The 22,567-nt window shown below is 35.7% G+C and overlaps 1 protein-coding gene across 4 annotated transcripts in view; it reads left to right on the top strand.

Moving 5' to 3' along the window:
- RAB3GAP1 (RAB3 GTPase activating protein catalytic subunit 1) overlaps window positions 1–22,567 on the top strand; it is a 114,152-nt gene that overhangs the window by 70,060 nt on the left and 21,525 nt on the right. For all 4 annotated transcript variants that reach the window (XM_003405864.4, XM_023543007.2, XM_064287269.1 and 1 more), the window contains 10 exons: window positions 2,663–2,762; window positions 5,561–5,642; window positions 5,955–6,023; window positions 7,572–7,645; window positions 10,463–10,555; window positions 11,010–11,179; window positions 13,109–13,198; window positions 14,052–14,224; window positions 15,083–15,137; window positions 15,379–15,750. In XM_003405864.4, coding sequence (XP_003405912.1) covers window positions 2,663–2,762; window positions 5,561–5,642; window positions 5,955–6,023; window positions 7,572–7,645; window positions 10,463–10,555; window positions 11,010–11,179; window positions 13,109–13,198; window positions 14,052–14,224; window positions 15,083–15,137; window positions 15,379–15,750 — 1,278 coding nt within the window. The remainder of the gene's footprint in view (window positions 1–2,662; window positions 2,763–5,560; window positions 5,643–5,954; window positions 6,024–7,571; window positions 7,646–10,462; window positions 10,556–11,009; window positions 11,180–13,108; window positions 13,199–14,051; window positions 14,225–15,082; window positions 15,138–15,378; window positions 15,751–22,567) is intronic.

Here is a 22,567-nt window from a genome sequence, read left to right as displayed (position 1 = left end):
TACTGCAGATGAGTAGACCAATAGTTGTATTTTAAATGGCCACCAGTAGGCTTTTAAGACCCCAGATACTACTCACTAAACTAGGATGCAGAACATAAACTTAATGAATTATATTATGCCAGTTTTCCGAGTTGTCCCATGTATTTTCATGGATTTTTTTGTGTCACTCCTGTATGTAGCTCAGCTTCTTTTTTCTGAAACTGATCTGTGGGTTCAGAGTTATATTTTGACCTTTTGCTAGTTATAGTTTAAAAAACTATATTCTTAGTTGGTTTATCAAGTCATCTTTTATAACATTCACAAAACCCACTCTCCTAGATATGAAACATCTGTCAAAATTGATTTGGTAGGAATTGAACTTATTGAGACCTGATTTGGGTAACTTTAGAGGTTTCATGTAGTTAAAATTATGCAGTATGTGAGTCTCCTTTACCAGCTTTATTAATCTATCTTCAGAAAAATGACTTTTTAACATCTGTTTGAAGAGCTCCAGGGCACCCGGTCTTCCCTGGCAGTTTATTTCATTTTCACACAGATCTAAGTATTAGAAAAGGACCCTTTGGAACCACATAAAATTTAAATTTAAATCTTCTGCCAGAATCCTTTAAGTATTCGAAAATTCTCTCATATCCCGGTCTTTCTTTTCTTTTCCAGTTAAGCATTCTTAGTTCTTTCAGATGTTCTTTATGATTCATGGCTTTATATTCTGATGGTTGATGTGGGTGATTGTCTCTTTTAGCACTGCATTTCTTTATGTTTTGAGGAATTTTTGTTTGCAAGCTAATTTGAATGAGGGTTCTCTATTTTAAACTTTAAGCTTCTTCTCCCATTCTCTGTAGTGATTTTGCAGTTTTGTGGTTGTTCCCCATCTGCTAGAATACTTCAAAACTAGGCCTTAAAATAGCGTTTGAGCCTCTTGCACTGTGGTGATGTTGAGGGTATTACATATCTGGTCTTAGAATCATTGGATTGCTTGCAGATGAGTGGGTTTTTGTCTCCCCATTCAGTAACTCCTCTGCCCCATAGCTTCCAGTGAAGCCTTTGTACCAAGCAGGGTGCCTTGCCCCAGTGTCTGGTTACACAGAGAGCCTTGCAGTGCCCTTACTCTGGGTAGAATACTTTTGGTTCCATCTAATACAAAGTCTGTACTTTTAGGCTTCAGTTCCTTCTTCCACACCTAAAGCCCTGCAGGTATTTGTCCCACTCATCACTTTGAGTTTTCTGTACCTTTTCTAGGGTCAACAAAGATGTGTCTGTCATATTTGATCTCACTTATTTCTTTTTTGGTTACCTCTTTCTGTATTTATCTATATTACTATGTGATTGGAGCAGAGGTTATATGTCAAAGTGACCTTGTTATGGTTTCTAGACCATTTGCATCTTATTATTGGTGAACTCTCATTTGATATCTAAACCTGACTAAAAAGTTGATACATATATCCTGACCACCTTGCTTGTCCTTTATATAGCAGCCCAGAATTGAAGAATTAGCCTTTTTTGGCAGTCACTTTATATTGTGACTTCAGATTGAATTTATTTTCAGTAAAGCTAGTAGTGACTTTTGCAGATGCTGCTGCTAATAAGCTAAATGGCTTTTATTCCTTTGCTTCTCCAAGTATGGTCTGCTGACCAGCATCATCAGCAACAAATTGAAACTTGTTCGTATGCAGAATACTTCTCAATGTGCATTTCCCCAAGATCCCTAGGTGATTCCTATGTATATTATTCCAGTCCTAGTCCATTATTAGTGGAGATGAAGCAATCTGAAGGGAAGCTGAGATTATAGGATGCTTGGATGATAGTATTAATTTTTGTGATGTTTAATGAATTTAAAGACAAATCTAAGTTTTCTGTTGTTCACCCACTAATTAATATAATCTGTTTTGCATGAGTAATCATTTATTTGTCGTAATATAAAATTCTGGTTGAATTCTTGCTTTGTGTTTATTTTCCCTTGAAAGAAAGAAAATACATCATCTCCTCAAACCTGGTCTTAGACTTTATAGTAGTTTTACCTTATTTGAAAAGTTAATCACATTTTTCATGTTAAGTATATTTGAAGTGACTATTGAGAAATTGTATTTGTTTAATTAAAGTTGCATGACATATTTTGAAAGACCATTTTGTTTAATAAGAATTTAATATCCCTTTAGTGTTAGCAACTTTCATTTTAAAATAAAGTAAAAGTTCTCTGGCATTGTTTTAAGAAACTTTTTATCGATGCAAACTTTTCATCAAACGAAAGCATTTGTGGACCCAGTATACAAAACTTGTGGGAACCCCCTATACACATACATGCATGTACAAATATACAGTGATTCCTTCAGGTCTAATACTTGCTGGTACTACTCTTTTCGTAGGATCTTCTCTCTTCCGTGATTCACCTCTTGAGCTTTGGGGCTGTAAGAATTTCTCCCATAAAAATGATTCCTGAAATCCTGCACGTTTAACTTTACTGACCTCAGTGGCTTGTTTTTCCTTTTTAGTGGCTAGAATATCACACTTACCAGTGCCTGGTATTGTCTAACACCATAATATGAAAACCCAGGTTTCATAAAGGTAGTATTTTATCCATTCTGTAAGTTTGAAATTTTGCTGTTGAATTTACATAGAACAAGAGTACCGGCATTTATATGGTATTATCTTTATGTTTATTTCCTAGGGATGCCCTTTGACTCCGTTGCCGCCAGTTAGTATTGCTATCCGATTGACCTATGTACTTCAGGATTGGCAGCAGTATTTTTGGCCTCAGCAACCTCCGGGTGAGATAATTTAGAGCTTTATTTAGTTTATTGAGTATAAATAGAAAAGAAAATATATTCAGAAACTAAAATTGCTTAACAGCTTGTATCAAGTGTTTTAAGTTAGAAATATTTATAATTCATTTTAGATATAATATTGATGATTTCATTACCTTTATCATTTCTTTTTTCTCTTAATAAAAAGCTATGTAGCTTGTTCTAGAGACGGTAGTACTCTGTATTTGGCAGTGTGTCTTTGAAAGCTAATATTATGTATAACGCACCCCCTGCTGTGGAACATCATGTGCTTTAAATTAGTCTGTAGTGAATGATTAAATTGTCTGATATTAGGACATAATAAGAGAAGCCACCCTCATAAGTGAGAGCAAACATACAGAGAGCTTAATAGAGAATACAGTTTGAAGAAGAGGGGTAAATAAGCAGAAAAGGAAAAAAAAAGCATGTGGATATAGAATATGCACCCATTGTGGGTAGGGCTGTAGAATATTTTACTTTAATTTGCATTGTATAAAAATGTAATCAAAATCAGTTTGCCTGCCTAGTCAGTGATACCTTGATTCATTCAGCAATCATTAATTGTTAGCCTGTAGTTAGCCAGGTTGTTCTAGAGATACAAACATTACCTAAGTTCTAGAGAAGCTCAGTCTTACAGATATATATATATATGAAATTATATCTATATATAGATATATATATCTAGCCTAACTAAGTGAGGTTTGGAAACCCTGGTGGGGTAGTGGTTAAGTGCTACGGCCGCGAACCAAAGGGTCGGCAGTTCAAATCCGCCAGGCGCTCCTTGGAAACTGTATGGGACAGTTCTACTTTGTCCTATAGGGTTGCTATGAATCGGAATCGACTCGACGGCACTAGGTTTTTCTAGGTTAAGTGAGGTTTTGGTTCTTGGGTATTTCTCTCACATATAACTATAATCATATTCAAGCGTATCTGTTAAAAAAATACAATGCAAACTTGTAAATAATTAGAACGATTTTACTAACCTGTAAACATTTTTTAGTCTTAACTTCCCCAAAGACACATAAACTTTATTGTTTATTTTTCTTTCAAGTAGTTGGTTATTTATAAGATTGAAAATAATAAATCATTAGGCTTGGGATAATGGTAAAATTAATGTAGTACATCCTTAGCTTTTAGCAGTTTACAGTACTGTTGTTTCATTTTATGTCCCACTGAATAATTGAAACTCTAATGGACAGTAAAAGGACTGCATATAAACTACAGCAGAGGGAAACAAAGCTAAGCTGAGATTTATATTAGAAGAAAGGCTTCAATATCTGCTTTGGTAGTTTTAATTCCTACACAACTGCACTGTTTAGACAATTTGTAGTCCTCTTCAAGTTAGAAGTTTCAATTTTTTTTTTTTTTTTACTTTTTTTCAAAGCTAATTTATTACTGAGCAATTTTAAAGATTTCTCAAGGTGTTATGGTCTGTTGACCTAAGAAGCCCAAGAGCCAGAATCACCGTTGTAATTCTGATTGCCAGTAAAGTCTTTGTTAATGTTCTATTGCCAGTTTTTTAAAAATAGGGATAAAAATATTAACCTTCTCGCCTAGTAGATTCAGGGCCATATAAACTCTTATTAAGGGGAAGGCCCTGAACATGTAATATGGGCCAGACACTGTGCTGGACATTTTTATGTACTATTTCACTTCATTCTCATGTACTTATGTGACAGATGTTATCTTTCTTTTATAGAGAACGTAAGTAATTGGCCCAAAGTAACATGGCAACCAAGTGATATAAAGTTGGAACTCAGACACCAGTCAGTCAGACTACAAATCCTATTGTTCTTTTCATTCTATAAAGTTGCTTCTCAGCTTTTAATTCAGTTAAAACCTTCCTTTAGTTATATTCTGGTTAGAATTACTGCTTTCTAATGTACTAAAATGTGCTTATTATAAATTTAGGAGCTCTTAAAAAATTCACATCTGGTAATAAAGCTAGTCATTGTGATCTTTATTATTGTAAGCATTCTGTACTTGCAAAATGGAATTAATTGGCTTGAGAAAATTTACTGAATCAAATAATTGAGCCGTATTAAATGACTAACTTTAATAATTTAGTTAGGGTGTAAATAATTGTCAAAAATGATATCAGATCTGGGGAGTGTTTATAACTCAGCAATAGACTTAATATTAGGAATTTCCAGTGTAGTATGAATAATTACAAGCAACCATCTGTATTATTTCAAAGAGAAATAAACCCTCTTGATGTCTTTTTGAAGTGTTTATTACTTCTTCAGGAGGGACATAAGTGAGGTGAATTACCCTCTAAATGCTCGTTTCATCTCAGACACCATTCATAATGGAGGAGATTCTTGTCTGAACTTTAAATATTTCCATGTATCTCAACCAAAAATATAATTTTTTTAATGATGAGAAATTTGCTAATTTGCTGTTTATAAATTGTTGACAGCAAAACTGACATACATAGGTTGGAGATTAAATTTTTAATACTTGAGTAATCTTAATTTAGATGGTATTAATCACATTTTTTTAAAATGCAAATAAAAGTAACAGGAATAATATTCTGTCTTGAGTAATGCTTAAGGAGTATTCCAGACGGTTAAAATATAGAATGCATAGTTTGAATGAAACACTGGCCAAATAGGGGAAAAGTGTGTCCCTTTTATTCTCAGAGGAGGTCTTTAGGACCTGATGTGTGCCCTTATTTTAGGCATTTTTAAAGCTGTTATCTCCCAAAGGGCTTAACCTTAATAGATTAGATTCTTACTTCTCTATTTTCTGCCAAATAATGGAAAAATATTTCTTTTGTTTAGATATAGATGCTCTTGTAGGAGGAGAAGTTGGAGGCCTGGAATTTGGCAAGTTACCATTTGGTGCCTGTGAAGATCCTATTAGGTGAGAATTTCGTTCTGTTACTTCAATTATGAGATCATTTTACTTTAAATTTGCATTCATAATTGTCTTTACTATACTTTGTCATACTTTATAGGCTGCTGGAATGAATGTAGTACTGGAAGTAGAGACCTATACCTAATAATCTGTTCATCTGTGTTTTTCTCCGTAATTTAAGAAATAAGAGGTTTTAAAATAATACATAAAAAGTGGATATTACCATTTATCGGTTGTTCCTTATAGAAGTGACTATTGGTCAGAAGATATATGCAGTTTTAAAGCTTTTGGATGTGTTTTATGTTTTGTGTGTCTTAGTGAACTTCATTTAGCAACGACGTGGCCTCACCTGACTGAAGGGATAATTGTGGATAACGATGTTTATTCGTAAGTACGTTAAGCGTAATATATTAAGATCCAAAAAGTTGGTTAAGTAAACTGCCGAGTTGTTAGGAGTTTCTTTTTTTATATCAGTTTCTGAAAAGATTGATTTTTTTATTTTTAAAGGTCACTTTCTAGACAGATTAATATGTATTAGAGATGTATTTTAGGATGCTTACTTTGGGGGTGAATCATTAGTCAGAGATATGAACAATCCGAGTCTTAGTTGGCTTTAGGAAAGAAGGTACCTCTAAGCAGTTTGGGGTTCAGTGCATAATTCCGTTGAGCTCCTCTTAGCTGGTCAGAAGCATTTCATGAAGTGTTCGTGAAGAGATGATGGTCATCAAAATGTACTAGAGTGATATTTGGTCATTTAATGTTGCAAATAATAAAACATCCACGTCATATACTCCTGTGCGGTGCAAACAACTTGGAAATTATAGCAAGAATTGTTTAGGAAGAATATGGGGAAAGAGGAAGGCAATTTACGTTATTACTTCTGATGTTTGATGCAGAACAATGAGAAATAGAGCATACTTTATTTCATAGTTAGAATAAATTTGTGGTATTGATAATAAAGTAACGTGAGTGTGCTTAATTAGAGAATTCGTACAGGTATGTAGAAGAAAGCAAAGACTGCCTATAAAAAATAGCCAGTTAATATATCATTTTACATCTTTTGTGCCCATAAATTTAGGTCTCTGTTGTCATTTTTAAAATGGCTGCACATAGTTAGGTTAAGTGTATACATCATAATCTATTTAACTGGTAAAATAGGGCATTTTGATCTTGTGTAAAATTTTGCAGCCTTTTTTTTTATTGATAGTGATATATAAAAAATAAGTTGTTTAAGATAATTAAACATAATTGCTATTTCTCATTTCTTTTTCTTAAAATATAATTCTCTCGTTGTTGCGTGCTATGGTGTTGATTCCGACTCATAGTGATGCTATTGACAGAGTAGAACTGCCTCATAGGGTTTCCTAGGCTGTAAACTTTAAAAGGAGCCCTGGTGGTTTATTGGTTAAGAGCTCGGCTACTAACCAAAAGGTTGGCAGTTCAAATCCACCAACTGGTCCTTAGAAACTCTATGGGGCAGTTCTACCCTGTTCTGTAGGGTCAGGAATCGACTTGATGGCACCTAAGAACAACGACAGTCTTTACAATAGCGGATTGCCAGGTCTTTTCTCCTGTGAAGTGGCTGGTGGGTTCAAACCACCAACCTTTCAGTTAGCCAGCTGAGTGCTTAACCATCGAGCCACCAGGGCTCCTTAATTCTCTCATTAGGTTATCAGTGTACATTACTTCTTCTTGTGTGTACTTTTTGATCATTTTGTTTTTACTTTTATGCTTTTTTCATGTAAGAAATACAATTTCTTAAAGTTTTTTTTAAAACTTATCAAAATGGCCTTAAATACCTGGAAAACAGTAAGTTTAAGAGAGGCAAAATGGTCCTCTTGTCCTTTTATGAAATTTTTTCATTAGACTCTAGTTTGGTAAGTCCACAGATTTGCAAATCGTCATGATTAGAATTTTTATCATTTTACATTTTAGTGATTTGGATCCTATTCAAGCTCCCCATTGGTCTGTTAGAGTTCGAAAAGCTGATAATCCTCAGTGTTTGCTGGGTAAGATATATTCCTTTCCTGAAATTTCGCTTATCTGCTCATCTTCCAAATAAGGAATACTGAATGTGTGCTTTATGCTCTGTTGCCCATATCCAAAATTGTTTTTTACACTGGTGTCCTCCTTGGTGAAAATTGTTGTTGTTTTTTAAGTCATTGCCAACAGCAGTGAATTGTTCTTCTAGTTACTCTTGAACAGCACTAGCAGGATTTCAACTTCAAACTCTCTTTTAGTTTTAACCAATCTACACCTTAGAATTCTCTTAATATTTTCTCACTGAGTTTTATTTGTCTGATATTTTTATGTTGTTCCCTTTCCTTCTTCCTGTGGCATAGTCTGCACTGTCCATTCCAGCTAGTGGAACCTTCTTTGCCTTTTCTTGTTCCTCTGGCCCTGTGGAACACGATGGGAAGAACACTGATTTTGCCAGTCTGGATTAGCTTCTCTGTAGAGTTGTATTGTTTCTGCAGGCCTGTTTACTGATGTAGGGGAAAGGAGTATAAATAATCTTGTACACCTCACGGGATTATTTGAAGAATGAAGTGAAATAACATAAATGGAAAGACTTTGAAAAACATCAGTTGCTATTCAGATAGTAGTAGTATTTTTTTTTTAATTGTATTTTAGATGAAGTTTACAGAGCAAATTAGTTTCTCATTAAAAAATTAATACTCATATTGTTTCGTGACATTGGTTGCCAATCCCACAACATGTCAACAGTCTCCCCTTCTCGACCTTGGGTTCTCTCCCCATTACCAGCTTTCCTGTCCCCTCCTGCCTACTTGTCCTTGCTCCTGGACTGGTGTGCCCAGTTATTCTCGTTTTGTTTAATGGGCCTGTCTAATATTTGGCTGAAGGGCGAACCTCAGGAGTGACTTCATTACTGAGTTAAAAGAGAGCCGAGGGCCAGACTCTCAGGGTTTCTCCAGTCTCCTTCAGACCAGTAGGTCTGGTCTTTTTTTTTTTTTGTGAGTTAGAATTTTGTTTTACATTTTTCTTCAGCTCTGTCCTGGACCCTATATTGTGATCCTTGTCAGAGCAGTTTTGGTGGTAGCTGGGCACCATCTAATTGTGCTGGACTCAGTCTGGTGGAGGCTGTGGTAGTCATGGTCCATTAGTCCTTTGGACTAGTCTTTCCCATGTGTCTTTGGTTTTCTTCATTCTGTCTTGCTCCAGATGGAGTGAGACCAGTGGAGTACCTTAGATGGCCATGCTCAAGCTGTTAAGACTCCAGACGCTACTCACCAAAGTAGGATGTAGAACATTTTCTTTATGAACTGTTATGCTGATCAAGTCAGAGCGTATTATTCTTCCCCATGTCTGGAATTGTCTTTCCCTTCCCATTTTTATTGGTGTATTTCTTTCATGAAATCTACTAAATTTATCTCAGTGTGCCTTTCTTTTTCTCCCTCATATTTAGTACACATGAAAACATTTTCTCCATTTCCTGTGTTTATCTGTATCACCTTGTCTCCATGTCACATACATCACCATTCAGTGGATGGCATTACTAAATATTGATGATAGTAACAATGTATTTTTCTAAAGCATCATTTTTGGGGGGCTCTTTACCATTCATCATATGCTATTCATCACATGCTAATTAGCACTTGCCATTTGTGCTTAAGTGTATTACAATAGTGAACACAGTGATGGATAAAGTAAACTTCCTACCCTTGGTGACTTTGTCTGGAGTTTATGGGAGATAGGATAGGGTCAGTATCAAGAGCTTTAAAGTTGGACAGATCTCAGTTCAAAGCCTAAATCCACTGGTTTGGGCAGTTGATCTTTTCAAGCCTCAGTGTCTTCACCAGTAAAATAGAAATAATAATAGTAGATACTTCATAGGGTTGTTTGGCAGATCAAATGAGATTATGTACCTGTATGTATGTATGTGTGTATCACACTTTACACAGTGTCCTATCTCAGTAAATTATTTCTGTTGTTTTAGCCATTCAGTCATTAAATTACTTACTAAATTTCTTTTCCTAAATCCTTATTGTTCCTCATCCACTGATTTCTGTGATAATTGCAAAGTGTTTTAGGATTAAAAGTATTCTCATTTTAAGTTACCGTTTTATGATCTCACCTTGGCTCTTTGACTAGAATATAGGACTTTCCTACTTTTCTAGAAAAATGCTCTAGGTTTATTCTGAACTAGTTGGTGAATTCTGAAACTTAAATGTACTTAGTAATTTGTATTGTATAATAATTTTAGTACCAGTGATTCTTATTAAGCAAAAATTTTTTGTGTAAACAGACCTTATTGCAGCTTGTTAGAAGATACTGAATCCTTTTCCCCTTATAATAGTGACACAGAGCGTATCATTAATAGGCCACTGAAGCTGAAATACCTTCAGCCTGTATGATTTCTGAGTCCTGTAGAAACATACCTTAATGCTTCCTTTTTATTTTTATTTTGTAATGGATTCAGAGTTACAGTATGGTGGTGCTTGGAGAAAGAAGCATACTGTATACATACAGTAATGTTCTTGTTACTTATGGATCTTCATGACAATAGATAGTACTTGTCTCATTGAGGCATACAGTGAGTGCTTAATATACTAGGTACATTCTGGAAGGAATTATAAGGGTTTTTGCTGTTGTTGTTTTTAATATCTTGGGACATGGAGAAAAAGGAAGACAGAACAAGGCTGCCTTTAAAATAGGATTAATTTCTGGCTTCTCAGGTGGAAAAACTACATGGTTTCTTTTTCTACCATATCTTAATTAATAGTGTTTTTGAAAAGATGTGTAATTTATAGGATTGATTTCTTTGAAGTTAGGTGTGAAAAATATGTAACTTTTTTCCTATGTAGGTGATTTTGTCAGTGAATTTTTTAAAATTTGCCGTCGAAAGGAGTCAACTGATGAGATTCTTGGACGATCCACATTTGAGGAAGAAGGGAGAGGTGACCTACCTTTTTTTTTAAGTCATTTTCAAATGTCTCATCCTTTTTCTTTGGCACATTTTCCAGCAACTTTTCATCTATTTTCTCGTTTTAAATTAAGTTGGAGAAGCAAGTTTTGATGGACTAAACAACTACCATTTCTCTCCAGGGTACACCCTGAGCTTGTTAAGACATTAGTATATTTAGTAAATTCTTTCCACTAAGACTGTAGAGTGTTTTAAAAAGCAGAGTTTAGAGGTATATCTTTGAAGTCCCCTAGGGAGAAATAATTTGTATGAAACTTTGGTCAGTCATACTTGCATATAAAGCTGAATACATGTATTAAAATTTTATAATTCTGAGACCTTGTATCACTAGAGTGACTAAAATATTCTATATAATCATCAATTTACTCATGACTTTAACCTGCTAATGTAGCTGATATAATTCATATTCATTTCTATTCTTTTTATAGAGATTACTGATATAACTCATGCTTTGTCAAAGTTGACAGAGCCAGCACCTGTTCCAATTCATAAATTATCAGTTTCAAATATGGTGCATACTGCGAAAAAGAAAATACAAAAACACAGAGGCGGAGAAGAGTCACCACTGAATAATGATGTCCTGAATACCATTCTCTTGGTAAGTAAATGTAGTGTTTTTTAATGTCTGTATGTATAATCGTTTATTCATTACATATTAAATCCCTTTTATGTGGTAGGCACTGAATTGGGAATACAAAATGAGCAAATAAGAGTCTCCACACTCAGTTCCCAATGTAGTGGGAAGAAGGAAAGTAAACCAGTACAATACGATGTTGCCTGTGAGACGTCTGGCAGAGGGGCTGTGAGATGCAGCTCTCTCTGTCTGGGCAGCGAGGCTTCATAAAGAGCACACTTGAGCCGAATCATGAAGAGAAGAAGGCGTTAGAAGCAGAAGGATAGCAGAGGCCTGAGAGGGCATGTTGAGCAGTTTGGTATGTTGTAGGGTGCTTCCCAGGGAGTGTCCAGAGATGAGGCTGGAGAGGTAAGCACTGGATTTTATCATGCAGTTTAATATTTTAAACAGAAGGTTGACATGATTAGAATTGTATTTTTTGAAAGCTTCCTTTGACAACAGTATAGAGAAAGCTTTGTAGTGAGGATAGAGGTACAGGTCTAGGGTGGCAGCTGGGTATAGCATGGTGGAATGGGCCCAGCCTTGGAGCCACACACACCGGGGTTTAATCTTGACTTACTGCATGACTTTGAATGAGTCATTTAACTTCATTTTGCTCGTCTGTAAAACGAGCAAATCTAATAAAACGTTATGAGATTTTTGTGAGGGTTAAAGGAACTCCTGTTACAGCCTGGCATATAACAGGCCTTTGGTAAACGATAACTATTCTTAATATAATTGTAGTTAAGATCATACACATCTGGCAATTTGTGCATTAAGACAATCCTGGAGAAAACACTAAAAAGTATTGTGATGAAAAGAATGCTGGACTTGGAAACTTGATATTAATCTTATTCCTGCCATTTATCTGAACAAGATTCCTAGCTGTATTTTCAGTTTCTACATGTCTAAGGTGTGTGTGCGTACACGTTAGCTCACACAGTGGTATGAGAATAAGATGTTTATAAGTGTGCCTAGTACCGGGGCTTGACATACAGTAGTTCCTCTCAAGTTTTAAAAATCTCTTGAGCAAGTTTTATAATGTGTGGCAAAGTATACATAATAAAAGGAATTATTAGCTAGCAGTACTGGAAAACAGTTATGAGAAAGAGCGATAAAAGGACTGAAAATAAATTTCTGTAGAGAAGATTCTTTCGTAAAAATGCATCCGTAGAGATTTTATTCAAATTATATAATTCAGTTATCATGTATACTGAATTTTTCCCCAGGTCCATGGCCATCATAAGCTTCTATAATAGCACCAATTTAAAACTTTGAGTTACTTAGAATGACTGAAAAATTATACAAAGTATACAATAAGGGAGCAGAGTGACAAGAAGTCATTAGAACCCTCTACCCCCCCACCCCCACCCCAACACACACATATATTAACATGTATATACAGAATCCATATAGAAAAGGTACACTGGTCATATAGGTTTAGACTGCTTCCTACTTTCAAGGAGTATCTGGTAAAATATAGTTATGGGTCTTGAATATTGTGCCTTTCACATATGTTATAATTCCACAGAGCCTCATGAGTATATAGGTATTGAAAAATTTTTTTTGGCTTTTTAATACTATTAATACTTTAAAGAAATTTTCCTGGCCTTGGGTGAACATGAAGAGAGATTTCATTTTGCATTCTGTTCAACCACAGTATCAGGTGGTTACTTTTCTTTTAAGAAAAATCTGATATTTAAAATTGGTTAGTTATTGAAGCCCTGTGTATTTTCTGAAGGAAAATGGAAAACATTTGAGATCGTATAGAACCAGCTACCCAATACAATAGGAACGTTTCCATTGTTTTTAACAGTGAAACCAGTAAAAAGTCAGATAATGTCTATATGACTTGTAAACATCAACAAAATAGGAAATTTGGTCTAAAACGTGAATTTTTTTTCTTCCCCTAAGTTCTTATTTCCTGATGCTGCATCTGAGAAACCACTAGATGCAGCCACTTCTACAGACACCAATAATCCTCCATCAGAGAGTGAAGAATATGTAAGTTGATTTAGTTTCAGTATTAAATTACATAAAATGCATTGAATTTCTAGGAGCTTGTAATAGTTCTGACTTGGTAGCATGAGTATCTTAAGAAAGCTGAGTGGATTTCATGGCCTCTACGCAAGTAATGACCTATTATATAACACTGGCATAGCTATTTTGGTTAGCAAGAATTTTTTTGGAAACAGAATTGTAGGATTTCCCTCATTTTAGAGTTTTGTGAAATTATCAAATTGATGTTTTGCGACAGTGATTCCTCTTTATATGTCAAAACTAGAAAGTGAGTGGAAAACCCTATAATGAATTAAAATGTGAAGTTGTCGTGTTCTCTTATCCAGATTTTATATAAATGGAGAAATGAGAGTTTAACATGTAGAGATACCCCAAGCTATTTACAGTTGTTATTGTTGGTAGTAGGTTTCACTGAGTGAGGGGAAAAGCAAAGGCTTTTATATTTTTAGTTTGTAAAGGTCTGATTTTGTTTTGGTTTAGGGAGGGGGGTTGTTTATTTTACAGCAAGCTTGTATTCCTTTTGTAATTAAAAGAGATTTTTAAAACAACATGTGAAATTTGGAATACATCTTAAAGATTTCACAGGACAAAATTGAAAGCTATAACTTTAGCTTCACTTAACTACTAAAGTACAATTTTTTAACCCTAGTAGGAATCTTGAAAACATGGCACTGCCTAGGAACAATTTAGATAGCAGTGTAGTATATATTTCATAAAAGCTAGCTTGGATAGGATAAGTTAATTTTAGTAGTCAACTCTCTCCCTATACAACTTATTGATTGTACATGTCAATAGGCTATCAACAAGTTTTTTATTGTTTCTTTTTTGTTCAATTTAGAATCTCTACAATCAGTTCAAATCTGCACCATCTGACAGTTTAACATACAAATTGGCTTTGTGTCTTTGTATGATCAATTTCTACCATGGAGGGTTGAAAGGAGTGGCACACCTCTGGCAGGAATTTGTTCTTGAAATGCGTTTCAGATGGGAAAACAACTTTCTGATTCCAGGGTAATAATTTCAATTTCCAGTTCTTTAAATAGCGTTTTTGTTTGTTTAGCAGATGCATGACCTTTGGGCCATTAATTCTCCCCTTCTAGAATATCTGTCCTAAAATAGTGGTAAGAAGCTTGGAGATGATTTGTGTACAGAGGTGTTCACTGCAGCAGATTTATACTAGGAATAAAAAAGATGGAAACAATAAGAAAAAAAAAAGTTAAATTATATATTTCTATACTGGAATATTATGGAGCTATTAGAAACTTTTTTCCAAAAACATGCAATAGCATAGAAAATGTGCATAATGTTTGTAGTATAGTGTCACATATACAGAGTACTTTAAATTATGCTAATATATGTATAGAAAAAAGATTAGCAAGAAATGCAGCCAGTTCTTAACAGTGGTTTTTTTCTAGGTGAGAGCTATCACTAGTTTGCCATTATGTCTTGAAGTATGTATTATCCTTGCTGTTGGTGATTTCTGGACCAGGAGGACAAAACAGAAGTGAATATATAACTCTATCTTTTAGTCTTATAGTTTCTTCCTTTCTGAAACTTAGGAGACCTCGTGGTGCAGTGGTTAAGAGCTTCGGCTGCTAAGCAAAAGGTCTACAGTTTGAATCCACCAGCCACTCCTTGGAAACCCTGTGGGGCAGTTCCACCCTGTCCTGTAGGGTTGCTATGAGTCAGAATCAACTCAACAGCAATGGGTTTGGGTTTTGGTTTCTGAAACTTTGTTACCTTACTTACAGAAATCTAGTTTTGATATCTCATCAGTATGGCTGAAACTTACGGCAGTATGAAAAATAAGCGTATCTGAAGCAATTTTACTAAAACTAAGATTTCTTTTCCTACTACTTTATTTGATAGATTAGCAAGTGGACCCCCAGATCTGAGATGCTGTTTACTGCATCAGAAACTACAGGTAAAGATTACTTAATGCCAGTATAAATGTGATCTTTATTTAATCAGAGTATTTTAAATACTAGATATAATAGCTCAAACTCTGTTCTCATTGTGCTGCTATAGGTTACGATAGTCACTGTTATTCACAAAATCCTGAGAAGGGGTGGAGAATAAGAATTAAATTTTCAAAGAATGGGTAGTTTTTTTTTTTTTTTTATGGTAACTGATTGAGATATAAATGTTATTTCTATTTTCTTAAGATGTTAAATTGCTGTATTCAAAGAAAGAAGGCACGTGATGAGGGGAAGAAGACCAGTAACTCAGATAACATGACTAACACATATCCAGGGAATGCTGGAAGAACTGGAGACCAGTTGGGGTCAGATAATCTGAAAGATACAGATAAGGAAAAGGGAGAGGTGGGAAAATCTTGGGATTCCTGGAGTGACAGTGAAGAAGAATTTTTTGAATGCCTAAGTGATACTGAAGAACTTAAGGGAAATGGACAAGAGAGTGGCAAAAAAGGAGGACCTAAGGAGATGGCAAATTTAAAGCCAGAAGGACGTCTCCTTCAGCACGGGAAGCTCACACTGCTTCATAACGGAGAGCCTCTCTACATTCCAGTGACCCAGGTAGGCCATGACATGACTTTCTAAATTTAAGTTTTTATTTTGTTTATATAACTTCATTCTAGTAGGAGATGATTGCTTTGGGTAGGGGGCAATTCCTTAGAAGGTCTGTGTCCAAAGATTTAAGATTTGAAATCTAAATAAACATTGGGGCTTTTAGATGTACATGCTATTTCTGAAGCTGAGAAATGTTTTGAAGTTTAAGTAGATAGCACATCATGTAAAAGGTGATCTACTACTTTATAAACTGAGTGGTGAGTACTCAGATGTTATAAAACAAAATCCAAAAATGTGGAGGGGAATGAACAAAAGTAAAAACCCTTTAATTATGTGGTTAAGTTTTTATCTATTCAAAAACACAATTTATCTGTCCCAGATAAATTAATTCTACCATTAAGTAGAATAGCTTCTGCATCCCACTTTGGTGAGTGGCGTCTGGGGACTTAAAAGCTAGCAAGCAGCCATCTAAGATGCATCAGTTGGTCTCAACCCACCTGGAGCAAAGGAGAATGAAGAACATCAAAGACACAAGGAAAATATGAGCCCAGGAGACAAAAAGGGCCACAAAAGCCAGAGACTCCATCACTCTGAGACTGGAAGAACTAGATGGTGCCCGGCTACCGCCAGTGACTCTCCTGACAGGGAACACAACAGAGAATCCCTGATGGAGCAGGAGAAAAGTGGGATGCAGACCTCAAATTCTAGTAAAAAGACCAGACTTATAATGGTCTGATTGAGCCTGGAGGGACGTCAGAGGTTATGGTCCCCGGACTCTCCGTTAGCTCAAAACTCATTCCTAAAGCCAACTTTTCAGGCAGGGATTAGACTGGACTATAAGACATAAAATGACATTGGTGAGGAGTGTGCTCAAGTAGACACATGAAGCTGTGTGGGCAGCTCCTGTCTGGAGGCAAGATGAGAAGGCAGAGAGGGACAGGAGCTGATTGAATGGACACGGGAAATACAGGGTGGAGAGGAGTGTGCTGGTATATGGTAGGGAGAGCAACTAGGGTCACATAACAATGTGTATATAAGATTTTGTATGAGAAACTGACTTGAATTGTAAACTTTCACTTAAAGCATAATAAAAAAAAAGTAGAATAGCAACAACTCAACACCAGAGGCTGGTGGTTTGTTTTTGCATAAGTAATATCTGAATACATTTTTATTGTGAAAAATTCAGTCTAGAAAAACTTAAAGCTACCACCTACATCTCCAACTTGCATCTGTAGAAGTAACTACTTTTATCAATTTGCAGTTAATTTTCTTATACCTGTTCCTATACATCAATGTATTTGTGTGTATGTATATCTATATACATACACACATGCATATTGATACGTAGATTTATGTCTTTTTTTAAAATGTGCATTGATGCACAACTTATTTTTAACTTAATATGCCTTCAGGATCTTTCTGTGTCATTACTTACAGATCAAACAACTTCATTTCCCTTTTAATTGCTGCATAATATCCCATGGTATGGGAGAGCCGTAATTTTATTTAATCATTCTCCTCTTGATGCACAATGCATGTTATTTGCAAGTTTTTGCTGTTACAGACAGTGCTACGATACTATTTCTGTGTGTTGTGTGTTCACATGAGTGTTTCTCTAACACAAATAACAGGACATGGAATTGCTAGGTATACCAATATACAAGTTGCCAAATTGCCCTTCAAATAGGCTTCGCCTGTTTCACACTCCCATCCATGGTGTGTAAGGGAATACCCATTCCCTTCGAACTTTACTTCGTCCCTTCTTTCCTTCTACAGATATTGTGTGCCTGATATATACAGAGCACTGTTCTACGCCTTGGAAATTTAGTAGCAAGGTAGATAGAAAGGCTCCTGCACAGGAGGTGCTTACATTCTACTTAATTTCTTATCAGCAATTGACATTACCGATCGTATCTTTTTTTGCTAGTATGATGGACAAAAAGTACTATCTCAGCGTTTTACAGTGTATCCCTGATTTTTAATTAACCTAAGCATCTTTTAATGTGTTTATTGTCCATCGTTCCCTGTGGATTGCCTACCTTTTTTTTTTTTTTTTTTGCCGTTGTTGCTATCCTTTTCTTAATAATTTATATGAGTTCTTCATATTTTAGAAATGAATCCTATGTTATATTTATTGTATATGTTTTCCTAGTCACTTAAAAATTTATTTGTATGTATTTAAGATATAAATGAATACAGTAATGTGTGCAAATAGTATACAAATTGGTGAATTTTTTCATATGTGTACACCCATGTAACCACAACCCAGATCGAGGTATAGAAATTTCGCGCCATCCTAGAACAGTGTTCATCAATAGAACTTTCTCTGAAGATAATAATGTTCTGTATTCTCTATATCCATGAGATTATCCCTTGGCTAATTTTCAGAAATAGATTGTCAGGTCTTTGTTCCTAGCCTTTCTTAGTCTGGAGACTCTGCTGAAACGTGCACACCACAGGTGACCCTACTGGTATTTGAAATACCGATAGTGTAGCTTCCAGCATCATAGCAACGCAGAAGCCACCATAATATGACAAACTGAAAGACAGGTGGTGGACCTTCTGTCAGGCACATACCAAAACTTTAGACTCCCAGAAGGAAAGCAGGTATTCAGTATAAACCATATTGTTTGCACACAGTTTAGGTACCCAAAAACCAAACCAAACCCATTGCAATTGAGTCAATTCTGACTCATAGTTTAGGTACAGAGAGCCATTTTTATCAAGTTTTTAGATGCCAGCCATGGGTCAACCTCGCAAGCAGGCCTTTCTTAAGGGTAGAGCAGTCTCAGGCTTGCTATATTAACTCTTTTCTGCACACTTGCTATTGTCAGTCATTTTAATTTTTGCCTTTCTGGTGGGTACATAGTAGTATCTTGTGTTTTTAAGTTACATTTCCCCGATGAATAATGATATTGAGCACGTATTGCCCATTTCAATATCTTTGTTGAAGTGCCTGTAGAAGGCCTTTGCCTATTTTTTTTTTAATATTAGTTGTCTTTTTTCTTACTGTTTTGTAGGAATTCTTAATTTATTGTGAATATCAGTCCTTTTCAAATACACGTATTGCAGATATTTTCTCCTGGACTGTGGCTTGCCTATTCACTGTCTTTATGATGTCTTTTGATAGGCAGGAGTTCTTAATTTAAGTAAAGACCAATTTACCAATGTTTTTCTTATATGGATAGTCCTTTTTGTGTCATATTTAAGAAATCTTTGCCTGTAAGTAATTTTTTTTTTTTTTTTTTTTTTTTTTTGTAGTTTTGGTGAAGGTTTACACAGCAGTTTAGGTTCCCATTCAACAATTTCTACACAAGTTGTTTAGTGACATTGGTTACATTCTTCACAGTGGGTGAACATTCTCTTTATTTCCATTCTGGTTGTTCTGTTTTTATTAATCTAGTTTCCCTGTCCCCTTACATTCTCATCTTTGTTTCAAAGTACTTGGTGACCATTTGGTCTCATATAAAACCAAAATCAACCAAACTCGTTGCTGTCAAGTTGATTCTGATTTTATAGCGACCCTATAGGACAGAGTAGGACTGCCTCATAGGGTTTCCAGATGCAGCTGGTGGATTTGAACTGCCGACCTTTCAGTTAGCAGCCAAACTCTTAACCACCGCACCACCACAGCCCCAGGTCTCATATAGGTGGCTTTTGTATGTGTGTGTGTGTGTATATGTGTACTTTAGGTGAAAATGTACAGCTCAAGTTAATTTCTCATACAAAAATTTATACACATATGGTTATGTGACCCTAGCTGCAATCCCTGTAATGTGACAGCACACTACCCCTTTCTACCCCAGGTTTCTTACGTCCATTTAACCAGTTCCTATCCCTTCCTGCCTTCTCATTCTGCTTCCGAATGGGAGCCACCCATTTGGTCTTGTGTATCTTCTTGAACTAAGAAGCACACTCTTCATGAGTATATGTTTTATAGTGCAGTCTAATCTTTGTCTGAAGAGTGGTTAACAGAGCCTCCAGGGACCACGGCTTTGGGGTTCCTCCCGTCTCAGACCATTAAGTCTGGTCTTTTTATGTGAATTTGAGTTCTGCTTCATGCTTTTCTCCTGCTCCGCCAAGGATTCTCTGTTGTTTTCCCTGTCAGGGTGGTCATTGTTGGTAGCCAGGTACCGTCTAGTTCTTCTGGTCTCAGGATGATGGAGTCTTATGTGGCCCTTTTGACTTTTGGGCTAATATTTCCCTTGTGTCTTTGGTGTTCTTCATTCTCCTTTGCTTCAAGTGGGAAGGGACCAATTTATCCATCTTAGATGGCCACTCAAAAGCTTTTAAGACCCCAGACACCACTCACCAAAGTGGGATGCAGAACATTTTCTCAGTAAATTTTGTTATGCCGTTTGACCTGGTTGTCCCCTGAAACTTTTTTTTTTTAAGGAACACAGTACTCATGGGTGATATTCATTATTTTTTTGAGCCCATTTGTTATTTAGCTACAAGGTGACCTCAGGGGTTAGTTTCAGTTCAAGATTTGAAGACTATCTCAATAGTTTGTGAGTAGCGTTTGGGGTCTTAAAAGGTTGCAAGCAGCCATCTAAGATACATCTGTTGGTTCCATCCCATCTGGAACAAAGGAGAATGAAGAAAATCAAAGACACAGAGAAAATATTAGCCCAGAGGACTAAAGGACCACATAAACCCAAGCCTTCACCTGCCCGAAACCAGAAAAACGAAATGGTGCCTGGCTACCACCAGGGATCACTCTAATAGGGATCAAAACAAAGAGTCTTGGACAAAGCGGGAGAAAAATGTAGAAAAAAATTCAAGTTCATGAAAAAGACCAAACTTACTGGTCTTGTAGAGACTAGAAGATCCTCTGAGACAATGGCCCCCAGACACTCTGTTAACTCAGAGCTGAAGCCATTCACACAGCTCACTTTTCAGACAAGATTAGACAGGCCTGTAAAACAAACAGTAACACATGTGAGGAATGTTCTTCTTAGTTCAATCAAATATACAAGACCAGATGAACAACGCCTGCCCCAAAACAAGACAAAATGGCAGGAAGAGACAGGAAAACTAGATGGATGGACATGGAGAACCGAGGGTGGAAAGGGGGAGAGCGCTGTCAACATCGTGGGGATTGCAACCAATGTCACAAAACAGTATGTGTATAAATTTTTGAATGAGAAACTACCTTGAGCCGTAGACTTTTCACCTAACCCAGCAAAGCACAATAAAATTTAAAAAACAGCATCTCAGGGCAGTACTCGGGGAGTCCTCCACTCTCAACCAGTCCAGTAGGTCTGCTTTTTTGTTTTGTTTTGTTTAAGGAATTTGAGATTCTGTTCCACATTTTTGTCTCATTTTATCAGGGTCTATCTATTGAAGCCCTGATTAGCACAGAAGGTAGTAGTAGTCAGGCACCGTCTAGTTCTTCTGGTCTCAGGGTAGGTGAGGCCTGGTTCATATAGACTGTTCTGTAGGCTAGTTTCTTCTCTGAGCCTTTGGTTTCTTCCCTTCTTTTTTGCTCCAAACAAATAGAGACCAATAGTTATACCTCAGATAGCTGTTCACAAGCTTTTAAGACCCCAGATACTACTCACCAACTGTAGGTAATCTCTTATGTTTTCTTCTAGAAGCTTTATTGTTTTACCTATTGCAGTTATGTTTGTGATCGACCTCAAATTAATTCTGTAAGGATATCCAGTTGTTCCAACACCGTTTTTGAAAAAATATGTCTTATCTCCGATGTGTTTGTTGTAAATCAAGTGGCTGTATGTGTGTGGGTCTGTTTCTGAACTCTTTGTTTCTTTAGTGTCTTTGTCTACTTTTTTGACAATATTGTGGTGTCTTTATTGTAGCTTTATAATAAGTCTTTATAGTTGGTAGTGTACATCTTTCAACTTTGTAGTTGTTTTTCAAGATTGTTTTGGCTATTCTAGGTCCCTTCATATATAGTTGAGAATCAGCTTGTTAGTTTCCATAGAAAAACCCTACAGGGATTTTTTGTCTGAGTTCTTTCAGCATGATTATTTTGAGATTCATGCATATTGTTGTGTATATCAATAGCTCATTCATTTTTATTGCTTAGTAGTTTTCCATCATATGGCTGTACCACAGTTTATCCATTCACCTGTTGACGGACAGTCCAGAAGTGGACATGAGGAAAGTTTTGCAGTTGATGGATTTATTCATTATTTTGATTGTGGTGATGTTTTCATTTGTATATATATGTCAGAACTTAACAAATTGTACCCTTTATTCTTTATCAGTTATACACCAAAAAGCTGTTAAAGAAGTTAATTTGCCTTCTGATCAGTGCTTGGCAAGGAAAAGAAATTAGAATATTTGTTTCTGTCTTCTAACTTAGTTCCAGTTTTAAAACTCTACTTATTTATTTGTCTAATAAACAAATAATAAGTACTAAAAAAAAAAATAATAGTTTGTACTACTCTAGGTTGTAAAGGATTAAATCACCTTAAAAGCACTTGGCATGTAAGTTCTCAAAAAAGATTGTTTTTTTTTTTTTTTGTATCCTGTCTCTTTTCACGTTTTAATTAATAGTAGTTCTTGTTTTTAGTTAGCTACTTGCATATTTGTTGTACTAGTTTAACTGGGCTATTAAAGAGTCTGAGAACGTTTTTCTGAAAACTTAAACTTTTTTTCTTGAAATAAAAATAACACTTTTTAATTGAATGCTTTATTTTTCTTCAAAAGGATATGTTCCCTCATTTATTTCAGATGCTTAAATTTTCACATTCAGATTTATACCGCAAATCTGGAATAATTTAAATTTACTTTCTTTTCAGCTTTCATTGTGTATGTTTAGAAATTAATTTTTATACCTGACCATTAGGTAATT

The sequence above is a fragment of the Loxodonta africana genome, chromosome 6 (genome assembly GCF_030014295.1).
Source record: "Loxodonta africana isolate mLoxAfr1 chromosome 6, mLoxAfr1.hap2, whole genome shotgun sequence".
Lineage (NCBI taxonomy): Eukaryota > Metazoa > Chordata > Mammalia > Proboscidea > Elephantidae > Loxodonta > Loxodonta africana.
The sequence above is the reverse complement of the archived record's forward strand: the minus strand, read 5'-3'. Positions and strand labels throughout refer to the sequence as shown.